Below are 12,611 nucleotides of genomic sequence, written 5' to 3'. Positions count from 1 at the left end.
AAAATATCTAGTCAAATATTATTTACTGTCATCATGGCAAAGATAAAATAAATCAGTTATTAGAAATGACTTATTAAAACTATTATGTTTAGAAATGTGTTGAAAAAAAAAACTTTCCACTAATCGGAAATTGGGGGAAAAAATAAACAGGGGGACTAATAATTCAGGAGGCTATTCATTCTGACTTCAACTGTAAATCTGTAGTAGGGCTGCTACTAAAGGTTAATTTGATATTAATGCTTTCATAATAATCAGAAAAAAATAAAATGTATTATTTTAATTAATTTTATATATATATATACATATATATGTATAATCATATGGCAGCAATTCAATGCATTTAGGTGCATGATCAAGACGATCTGCTGCAGTTCAAACTGAGCATCAGAATTGGGAAGAAAGGTGATTTAAGTGACTTTGAACGCGGCATGGTTGTTGGTGCCAGATGGAGTAGTCTGAGTATTTCAGAAACTGCTGATCTGCTGGGATTTTTACGCACAATCATCTCTAGTGTTAATTATCCAAAAAAGAGAAAATATCCAGTGAGCGGCAATTCTGTGCCTTGTTGATGCCAGAGGTCAGAGGAAAACTGCCAGACTGATTCGAGCTGATAGAAAGGAAACAGTAACTCAAATAACCACTCATTACTATCATAGTATGTAAAAGAGCATCTCTGAACGCACAGCACATCCAACCTTGAGGCGGATGGGCTAGAGCAGCAGAAGACCACATCGGGGTGCCACTCATGTCAGCTAAAAACAAGAAACTAAGGCTACAATTCGCACAGGCTCACTAAAATTGGACAATAGAAGATTGGGAAAATGTTGCCTGGTCTGATGAGTCTCGATTTCTGCTGCGACATTCAGATGGTAGGGTCAGAAATTGGAGTCAACAACATGAAAGCATGGAATTATTCTGCTTGTATCAACGGCTCAGGTTGCTGCTGGTGGTGTAATGATGTGGGGATATTTTCCTGGCACACTTTGGGCCCATTAGTACTAACTGAGCCACAGCCTACCCGAGTATTATTGCTGACCATGTCCATCCCTTTCTGACCACAGAGTACCCATCTTCTACTGGCTACTTTCAGCAGGATAATGCACCATGTCATCAAGTACGAATCATCTCAGACTGGTTTTTTGAACATCACAATAGGTTCACTGAATTCAAATGGCCTCCACAGTCACCAGATCTCAATCCAATAGAGCACCTTTGGGATGTGGTGGTACTGATTTGCATCATGGATGTGCAGCAGACAAATCTGCCGCAACTGTGTGATGCTATCATGTCAATTTGGACCAAAATCTCTTAGGAATGTTTACAGTAACTTGTTGAATCTATGCCAAAGGATTAAGACAGTTCTGAAGGCAAACCAACCTAGTAAGGTGTACCTAATAAAGTGGCCAGTATGTGTATATTGCATTCACAATTGTAGATTAGTCATTGTGACGCATTGTCAACTGTCTAACACATGCTAAAAATAAATGGAGGTTGAGGCCTTGATTTTATGACATTTTTTTCTGTGGGACATCCTACATATGGAGTTCAGCCTTCAGCATATGTTTCCTAAGACCCATCCCAGAAGACATTGCTGTCAACTGGTGTCGGGAAGCAACAATAACTTAATGCCAGAAGGAATTCATCTCAGACAGATTTCTCTTTCTCTTTTTATTCGAGCTCTACCTTGTTTGTCTGAGCTCAGCGTTCAGTGCCCTATCATACAATGCTATAATTTTATCATCACCCGATCGTGTCGGAAGATAAAAGATGTTGTGTCATTATAGACATGTAGCTTTCAACCTGATTTATCCTCAAAATGGAAAGTACCATTATCCCTTTTTGTCAAGCAATTAATTAAGACAAGACAAAACTTGCATCTTAATGATATAGTTGCTCGTGTTTAGCTCATCACTATAGTGATGGAACAAAGAAACCGCCGGAAAACAAGGTGTGTTTGCCACTGCAAGTGATTGTTGCCAGACATTTGGTCTAAGATGGAAAAAGCACGAGACCCATTTCCACTGCAAAACAGTTCTGTGGCTAACCTCAGGTAATAATTACCATAGTTTAATTTTAATTAGAGTATTTACAGATTTGTATTACATTTATATGAAGAATGCATGGAATCATATTTAAGCCATAAAATATACGTCATTCTAACAAGTTACATTTTTGTCAATTAAACATGAAATTGACTAAACCAATAATATTTCACCCAACGAGATGTGAAAAGAAATGCTTTGTCAGCAACAGAATTTCCTTATGCTTTCGTTTCTCCAGTATTCATTTCCCTCAGCGTCTACAGGAGACAGTGGAAGGCTATTAGTTTCCCCCATCCTGTTATATAACCCGGAGCTGATAAGTGAGAGAAATATATTAGAACACGCATTTAGAGACAACATCCCTTTATTTTCCATGAGCAGCACTCCTTCGGGATGAATGGTTCATTAAACAGGAATGCCTTGTTGCTTCGTCCCCGAGGTGCAAAATGCAGACGGACTCAACAACAACAACTGTGCTATATAGAAGGGGTTGGGGTGTTATTACCTGAAGCTGCAGGGCAGGACTAACCGCTCTGCCTTCAACTTACTCCATTATGGCAGTAAACACAAGAAGACACTGCTGAAGGGATTTTTAAACAAGGTTGAGGTTTATTTTTGCTTGGTTAGGCCTGATAATAGATCCTGTTTAAGCTGAGAGTTCAGGAAATTAAAGACGGCAGGGCTTACCTTACTACAACATTCATTCACCAATAGCGTCTTTGTCCATACAACCACTCTTTCCTAGTACATTCACAAAGGAGCAAAAACATTATGACCAGTTGGTGCTCTGTTTGGACTCCAATAGACCCCTGAAGGAGTCATGTGGCTTCAGTTGATCCTGCACATCCCACAGATTTATTGAGATCTGGATAATCTGAAGAGGAAGGTAAAACCCTTAAACTCATGTCCCTTAAAATGTTTCAAAACAATGTGTGCGCAGGGTGGCAGTGTGCTTTAACCTGCAGAACAAGGCATTGTGTTGAAGGGTTGTATCTGGTAGGCAAAAAAGTTTAGCTGCTGTAGCATGTCAATTTGCACCCACATGAATAAAGTGGTTTCCAAGTAGAAGACTGCTCAGGGCATCACTTTTCCTCCGCCGGATTGTCGTTGTCCCACAGTGCATATTGGTGCAATCACTGTTCTGGCACAAACACACATTTATATATACACAGCCATCTGTGTGATTTAAAATAAAATATGACTGATCTGACAAGATAACTTTCTTTCACTAATCCAAAGACCATACTGTAAAAAATGGCCGTGATTTCAACGAAAAAAAAAACTGTAAAAATGCTACAGTACAACCCCGAAAAGATGTGTAGATGTTGGTCATTTAAAATACAGACATATTACCTCTATAAATTAATAAAATACGGTAGTTTACCGTAAAAATGAGAAATTACTTTTACGGTTTGTACCGTGTTTTTAACGGTAAAGTACTGGCAACCACAGCTGCTGGTAAATACCGTAAATTTTACAGATTTATTTTTTACAGTGCAGTGTTTGCATGGTTATTATAGGTGTTTTCAATGTTAATTCTGATTGGTATGCAGCCTAGTACCATTACAAAGATGGTACAATAGCGATCACTGGCACAGTCCTTTTTCTAGGGTCATGTTTGTACCTTATGTATCCCTGAACAATGCTTATTGGTGACTTAATAGTATACACCTTTCACGATTTTTGTAAATTTTACAGTAAACTGTATCTTACTTTGGGACAGTTATGCAGTACGTTACTGTATTTTTAAGTTGCATTGTGAAAAGTACTGTATATTTTACAGTAAAGATATACATACAATTCTGTAAATACATACAGCAGTATTAATGGTGTTGTAAATGTAAATAGACTATTTGCCCTGTAATTGATTAACAGTAAGTTACTGGCGAACTGCTGCCAGTAAGTTACTTTAAATTCATTCATTCATTCATTTTCTTTTCGGCTTAGTGCCTTTATTAATCTAGGGTCGCCACAGCGGAATGAACCACCAACTTATTCAGCGTATGATTTATGCAGCGGATGCCCTTCCAGCTGCAACCCATCAATGGGAAACATTCATCCACATTCATTCACACTATAGACAGTTTAGCTTACCCAATTAACCTATCATGTATTTAGACTTATGGGGAAAACCGAAGGAAACCACCCAGAGGAAACCCACACCAGCATGAGGTGTACATGCAAACTCCACACAAAAATGTCCACTGACGCAGCCAGGACTTGAACCAGCGATCTTTTTGCTGTGAGGCGATTGTGCTACCCACTGCGCAACCGTGCTGCCCTTATTTTAAATTATACAGGGAAATTATTAACAGTGTATTATACCTAAAGTCCACATTTTACCTACACAAATACCTAATTATCTAATAAATACCTAAATTACGTATAGTATGGATTAATACAACTTTATCACAGTTCCTGAAGCTATTGGAAGAAGATGCTGCTGTAATTTTGCTGTGTTTGCACTACAGGAACTGGGAAGAGATTTGTTTCTAGTAAAAAACATTTGGGGGAACTAAAGGATCCTCTACATCAGAATAGGTTTTAATCCACTTCAATAAGAACAATAGCTGATGTAAGTGTAAGCTGATTGGGTGACTGCTACAATATAAAACATTTTGAAGTGTTAAAAGTAAGAACACACCACACATTTTTGGCAGCCAAAATTATCTTATCATTATTAACATTATTACATTTTTGTTTTACAGCCACTAAAAATCCCATTCATTTCATTGGCTTGCACTGCACAAGGGTGATTTGATGCTGCACCAACTAAAATGCAAGAGCAGCAGAACACACCAACAAATAGTTTAAGTTAATGAGTTAAATGTAAAAAGTTTTACTTTATATTATTAAATAAAAGAACAATTATTACAAAGCATTTCAGTTTTTGGCCAGGAATTTTCCTTTTAGTGAACCCCTAGTTATAAGGCATACTCAATCAGAAAGCTAATGTTAGCAAGATTTACCTGTTGCTTTTGTCCTTGTGTCTTGTCTTCTTTTTTCAGCCTCAACAACACGTAGCACTAAAGGTTCAAATTGTCATTGGAGATTTAGTCAATTTAGCTATTTCATTCACATAACTTATACACATCCATTATCATATTTTTTATTACGACATCCTCTATTCTCTTTTTTTTTTCCAATTCAACAGGCATTGTCACTGTTAGCCAGCTTGTTTTACTTCAGAGTTCTAACTGATGGTGTGCAACCGGGAAGACTAGCTCTTGGGGAACTGGGACTTGTGCTAGTTTCTATGAGTGATGAGTGAGTTCATGTTACAAAAACAGCACCATTTCATAAGGTACATCCTCTGCTTTCTTTGCTCTTGTGCATCCATAAAGCTTTGGTGCCCAACATCAATGCAAGTTTGTGGATTGTTCCTCCTTGGACCACCACTACTAGTAAATTCTCACCACTTATGACTGGGAGCAAAGCTGATTCCATTACTTTAAGCCAGGCATTTTGCCATCAAATTTAGCCTTTCTCAAACTTGAATCTTTATTCTTGCACAATGCCACCAAGGCATTGATTATAAGAACTGGTTGTTTGTTTGCCATCTAATCTATCCAGACCTCAATGTTATTAGTATGTATAATAATGTAATGTGTTATTAGGGGATGATCAACTGTATTTTCTTCACCAGTGACTGGTCATGAAGATTTGGCTCATCTTTGCTTATGACGTCTGGAGCTCCACAGAGAGAATGTTCAGTCAACTGGGTAACTCACTCCATCTAGTGGTCCAGCTATGTAATTATGTTCATTCAAAGATATAAAATGACACTGGACGGTACAAGAGAAAGCACTTACTGACTGCACAAGGACAGTGGAGAGAAGAAGAGAAGGGATTTGTGTTTGCATCTCTATGCCAGTCTCTTTTGTTCCTGCCTGAGGTGAACTGAGCGGCTGTACCGATTGCTTACACCCTGTGTTTATCCTCGTGTCCTGCTGAGTTGATGAATGCAGTCCATGGCCAGTTCAACATGGGTCTTTTATAACAGAACGGGTAAGTCTGATCATGCATTGCACTGGCTGTATTTGCTTGCTAAGAGAGCATATCATCTTTAATAGTCCCTTAAATGCTTGTCATTCAGCTGTCGCAAAAGAAAATTAACTGCAAATGAAAGCAAATGGCAAGACTGATTGATCAGACACTGAAAATGAGAAAGACAACATTTTCTACTGCATTTTTTCAGGGTTTTATGGCCTTTTTTATGTTTTAGCGTACAGGTCAAGGGATTTTTCAGGCATCACGACACACATTTTTAATGTTGGCCATTTTTTCATACATCTAAATGTGCCCTGCTTTTTCCTAAGCAAAAATATTGAATATCATACATTTTAACCAACATTTACAGAACATTCCTTCTGTTATTCTGTGTAACAATAGTTTTGTCCAAAACAGGCATATTTATGACAAAATCTATTTAAAAACATGTTTAGAAAGATTATAATGCAGCTAATTTACATCTTTAGACTTTGCTACTATACTACAAGTAGGTTTTACCTATTTGCCAGCCCAAACTTGAAAACATTAAAGATTGTAAAAATATTATCATCACTTATGTAAGTACAGCTATAAATAAATTTAATATTTACATAAATGTATTGTTTCAGGAAATAGAACATTGACAGAACCTTATTTCACCCATATTTCCACATTTTTTTCCACAAAATCTATAGCATTAGAAATCTACTGCATTTAATGTGCTGTCAGCTCATGGAAAATCCATTATTGTCAATTGAATTTGACGAATTGACACCATAACATTGCACACTAGTGCATTTACACACTCAGGTTTTTTAAAAAGCAAAAGGTTGTGCATGTCTCCGCTCCATTTGACCTCTTCTGCAACCTCCTTCCATATCTGTTAATCGCATATCAATAACACACTTGGGTTCTACCAATATCTTCACTCCTTACAATAAAAGCATCCAAAAAATCCATGAATGCAAAATGTCAGTAGAACTCAAATCTGACAAGGTCATGCCAGCATGACTTCCACCAACTATCCAGTTACCAAAAGCACCGAAGCTTGATTTCTTTTTCAAGGGTAAATGAGGACAAATCAGGGGAGTGGTCGCATCCCAGTGGACCAGAACAATACCACATTGATCAGAACGCATTGATTTCCTGCTGTTTCATTTCGATCACTGCAGGAATGTATAGCGGGAGTAACATGCACACACTCCCTCTCAGCCAGGATAGAAGTTAGTGCACGCAGCGCTAAAGCCACCCAATCAGCTGCTTGTTACGGGACGCTGAGATCTCCACAAAAAGCCACGCGTGATTCCTATAAATCACAGACGGAGCCATCTGAGACGTTTTTGGAGTCAGCTGACCTCTGGGTGGCTGTTGCAGCTGTGTCAGCACATATGCAAATGCGCCTGTGTACTGGGGAATTTGGCAGTGGAGAGGTACTGCGGCAGCTCAGGTGATGACTGGGGGCTTTATGCTCGCAACTGGTCTGGAGTAAGAAACATTTGGATTTGTGAAATAGTGGTGTGAGGTTGGGGGTGGTTATTATTGGAAGGGATGGAGGGGAGGGATGGGGGTCGTGTCAGTGGAAGAGTTATTGCTGAATGTTTGTCAATGTCTTGCTTTTATCTCTCTTTCTCTAGGGCTCAGCAGGCATGGAGCCTCTCAGCCCGCAGGTGCTGGTGGTTGTAGCAGGAAGTTTCCTGAGCTTCCAGTGGCTCTTCCACAGAGTAAGCCCTTGGGTGTTTCAGCACCTCTGCGGAGGCTTTCTCAGGCTCAGCCCTACACAAAAGACAGAGTGGAACTCCAGGTGCCAGACTTTATCTTCTACACTGTGAAAAATGTTGGGTGCACACAACCAATTTGTGTTCGGACAACATGAAGGAATTAAGTTAGCTTATTAGTTTTTACAAATGTAAGTGGATTGAACTTAAAACAATAAAAAAGTTGTCCTAAAAAAAAAAAAACTCTTTGTTTTTGTTTTTTGAATTGTGTTTTTTTTCCAGCTAACTTAAAATAAGATGATTGGGCAAACATAATGTTTTGACTGTAAGAGCATGTGATTCATTTATTTTATTTAGTGTTGTGCACTTCTGTAATGAATTTGTCTGAAGTTGGAGGGTCTATGTTTTCTCCAAGGGCCGTCTCTACAGTGCACGCCTTGGTTGTGGGACTTTTCTGCCTTTACATATACATCTTTGACGAATCTATCCAAAAAGATCCTGTCTGGTGAGGATTTGAAGTTTATTTACAATAGTGGTTTATAATTCCAGTCCTCGGGATCCCTCATCCTGCAGGGCAACCCAAGGACTGAAATTGAGAACCACTGAATTACAGGCATCATGGTGGCACAAGATGTAATGTAACATACTGTGGCCAGTATCATTTTTGTCAATAAAACAATGATTATTTGAGGATGATTTTCAAGAAAATACTAGTTTAGTTTAACATTTTATTTAAATTTTTACTTGCAAAACTGATTCTATACTAATTTTTGGAGGAAACATAGTTTCTAAACCAATTATTAAATTAAGTTAATTAAGTCTAAACAGAACAAAAACAACAATAACTGAAGGGAAAAGTGTTTCCTCACCAGTTTTTCAGTCTACTGTCTAAAGTTGTTGGTGATATCACAAACTGTTTCTTATTTAAACTCTTATTTATGATAACAGGGGAGACGCCACACTGGTGAAACTAAATGTGGCCGTTACCTCAGGCTATCTCATGTCAGGTGAGTGCTTTATGTGGCATTATATCAATTCATTAATGCAAAGATTAAAACAAAATATAGTTCATTCATATAATGAATTGAATGCATCTTATCTACAATGAGGCTTTTTTTCTCTTCTTATTTAAATGAATACAATTCTTAATTAAAAGTAATGACCGAGTGAATTTATTTGTTAATTTATTGATAAATACATGTATTAAATGCATTTATTAAATAAATTTCATATACTAAATTTCATGGATACATCAAGTAAAAAGAACACGTTAGAAAAACACATTATTTAGTATTCAAATTGTATATTGTATAGTCTGTTTTTTAAACTATTTAATTATTAGTTCATTATATTTCATGAACACTTTTTTTTTTACTTTAAAATATATATTGTACATTGCATATATATTTTTGTGAATAATGATTAAAAGGGCTTTTGCAATGTCAAAAAAATCATATCCCGTTAATGATGAAATATAAAAACAGACCACCTTTTTTTAGAAATTACATCAAATAATAGTTTATATATTTTTATTATGTAATAATATAATATTTTATATATATAATATTTTATATATATATATATATATATATATATATATATATATATATATATATATATATATATATATATATATATATATATATATATATATTCTATATTAAAGTATATTCTCAAAAATGTATTCATTAGTATGTGATTATTTTTTCACTTTATTTGAAACTTTTGGGCAAATGTTTGATTAAAATGCACAAAATAATAAAATAAATATAGTTGAAATTGAAACCACTTTAAAAAACAACAATTAGACTAATACACTAAAAAAAATAAAACGATTACTCCTGCCTGCTCAAACTAACTGTTTAAAATGATGTTCAGTCCACATAAATTTTAAGCCATTAAGTTAACTTAAGCATTTTGTGTTGGGACAACATGAAGGAATTGTGTTGATCCAACTACCTGGTTGGGGGATTTGTAATTCCCAGCATGGAAATTGAATTAATAGAGGGAAATGTTGACAATATAAGTAATCTTTGGTGTCTAAAGTTAATAGAAAGGTTTGTTAGTTTAATCTTCACTTTAGTTTAACTATTTAGAAGATTTTCATGCAATGCTTTGAGTTTTGAGAGAACCACCTTGCACAAGCACCCATGCTTTGTCTGTTGGCAGTCTAATTAGCAAAAATGCAGTTTGTTGCTTTGCTCAGTGAACAATAACTGTCCTAAAAGTAGTTCTAAGATTAGTCTCAACCAACTGTATGTGCAAATCATGAAATATGCTTAAAGATTGCTCTTTTAATTCATTTAGGATAACTTCAAATAAAACTAAGAAACTTTGAAATGTACAACACATCATAGACATACATGATATTATCAGACCTTTGAGTTTAAGTTAAATAAAAATAAAAATGTATTTAAACTTTTATTTGATCAAAATCATGTTGGACCAACTCAATTGCATTTGATTGTGTAATTAGTTTTGTTTTTGTTGGTGCTAAACAAATTTATTAGATGGAAATCCTGCCCTCAATTTAATTGAGTTCATCGAATGCGTTATTTTTTGAGTGTGCTTACAATCCTAAAAAAATATTGTAAAAAAAAAAAAAAAGTAAACTGTTCTCGATAGACTATTTATTTTATCCATATAATGTACAGTGCTCAACATATAAGTACACCCTCACAAATCTATCTTTTAAATTCAAAATACTTCTATAATAGGAAGCTATACAATATTTTTGTGCATATACATTTGTCAGTACTGAAGCCAAATCTGGAGATTACAAAATCTTCTCACAAAATAATCATCTTATCTTATCATCTTACAAAATAACTTACGATAATGGTCCAAAAACTAGTACAGCCAAATTTATCTTATAGAAAAATATTAAATACAAATTTAAAAAGATAAAAAATCAAGAGAAGCCAAATAATTGAAAAATGTTGTTGAAATTTTGTAGGTTGTAACTTTTCTATTTGCAATATTTTGATTGAATTTAATTGTATTACCTTTCAATTTCTAAAATATTATTTTAATAAATGTATCTCTTTAATAAATCAGTTTTGTTCAAATGCACCAAAATACATTACCTACGTTCACTGAGAAATTGACTAAAAAATATAAATTTTCAAAGTGGGGTGTCCTCAATTATACTCAGCATATGTATATGTATATTGTAATACTACACATCCCTAATTAAGATGCGTACTAAATAAATTTATTTTTACATCATAGAAACACTAACAGTTAACATGCACTGTGTTCCTGTCTCAGATCTCCTGCTCATGTTCACTTCATGGGAGTCAATTGGAGAGAAATACTTTGTCATTCATCATTTCGCTGCCCTCTATGCTTACTATTATGTGCTGGTGAGTTGTGTTTCCAGCTGGCCAGGTGTAATATTACTTCCTCAATCTTTCAAAGGTCATTTTGTCCTCTTTCTCCTCTACAGAGTCAAGGGATTTTGCCTTACTTTGCAAATTTTCGGCTGCTATCAGAATTTTCCACCCCTTTTGTGAACCAGCGGTGAGTAATATGTCGAAATGCGTCTAATAAATCACAAGTCACAAGATCAAATTTTCACATTTTGCTTTCCAGTTGGTTTTTTCACATGTTGGGCTACCACAAACTTTCCAAACCGAGTCTGCTTAATGGTGTCGCAATGGCGTTCACCTTCTTCTTGGTGAGGATCGCTGTCATTCCAGGCTACTACAGCCATATGTACTCGGTTTTCGGCACAGATGACTTCTACCGGTTACCTATTGGTGCCCGCTGTGCCTGGGTCATTTCCAGCGTGTCCTTGGATGTCATGAACATTATGTGGATGCGCAGAATCATCCGTGGATGTCTGAAAGTCCTTCGCTCTGCCTGGACACGACCAGCAGGAACTGACATGGAAACCAGAAAGAAAGACTGACATGGAGTAAAAGACAGAAACAACACATCAGCACACAAACCGTCCATCTTGTCCATCATGATGCTGGAGTGCAATTGTCATATGCGTTACTCCAGCTGCTGTACTTTTGAGTATTTAAACCGACCAATCAACTGCGTGGAAAGTCATTGAGTTAATAATGACTTATATGATGTCATCTTCAAATCAGTCAGTCACAGTTTTTAAGAAATCAGGTGATTAGGAGGCATGAGACTGATCACAATGTACAATCAGGACATGAGTTGTGGTTGCACTATTTATTATTAAGCTGCTATTAAGATCAACCAACTTGCCTTTATGAATGCAATCAACAAAGCAACAGCACATCTTAAAGTTCACAAAGATGCACAGCGTGTGCCTGTAGACCATGATAGATGATTTTTGACTACAATAAGGATAGGGTTATGCAAACTGAGAAGTGTAATGGCACAGCAGAAATGTGGTTTAAGCATATATAGGTGAAAGATCCTGTAGGACAGGATATTGTACTCAAGAAACTATGCATGTCTACAATTACTGTATATACGGAGAAGACTATAGTATAATTAGGGAGTATTATGTCTGGAATACAAACATATCAGATGACACAGAGTTATACGTGTTTCTGAAAATCTATAACTTAATGGCAGAGCCGTGTGTAAGCTTTTGCTTGTATAGTACTTGCTATGTGTGGTTTGATGGTTGGTTTTGGAATAATGACAATAATTACAGTATTTAAGCTTCAGTGGGGTAAGGCATTTCAGGTTATTTATCATTATATACTTCACTGTTATGGAATTAAGCAATGATATGAATGTTGACAAAGGTGTATATGAGCTATTGAATGAATTTCTACAAATACTGTGATGTTGAAACTGCTCATGTTAATGGAGTCGTCGTGTGTTTCTGTGGTGTGGCAATGTTTTAATCTACAATAAAACAATTTTAATTAAA

At 35.9% G+C, this 12,611-nt stretch overlaps 1 protein-coding gene across 21 annotated transcripts in view; it reads left to right on the top strand.

Annotated features, from left to right (window-relative positions):
- Window positions 1–12,611, top strand: part of si:dkey-10f21.4 — a 14,227-nt gene extending 1,616 nt beyond the window's left edge. Inside the window, exons 2-10 of one of the 21 annotated variants that reach the window (XM_087238513.1) lie at window positions 2,848–2,928; window positions 5,197–5,309; window positions 5,689–6,050; window positions 7,667–7,833; window positions 8,163–8,252; window positions 8,696–8,754; window positions 11,018–11,112; window positions 11,196–11,269; window positions 11,342–12,611. In XM_087238513.1, coding sequence (XP_087094639.1) covers window positions 7,679–7,833; window positions 8,163–8,252; window positions 8,696–8,754; window positions 11,018–11,112; window positions 11,196–11,269; window positions 11,342–11,660 — 792 coding nt within the window. In that variant the 5' untranslated portion in view covers window positions 2,848–2,928; window positions 5,197–5,309; window positions 5,689–6,050; window positions 7,667–7,678 and the 3' untranslated portion in view covers window positions 11,661–12,611. 21 annotated transcript variants of the gene reach the window in all.

The sequence above is a fragment of the Danio rerio genome, chromosome 2, assembly GCF_052040795.2.
Source record: "Danio rerio strain M-AB ecotype USA chromosome 2, GRCz13ab, whole genome shotgun sequence".
NCBI classification, from domain to species: domain Eukaryota; kingdom Metazoa; phylum Chordata; class Actinopteri; order Cypriniformes; family Danionidae; genus Danio; species Danio rerio.
Note: the sequence above shows the minus strand (reverse complement) of the source record. Positions and strands in the feature narration are given on the sequence as shown.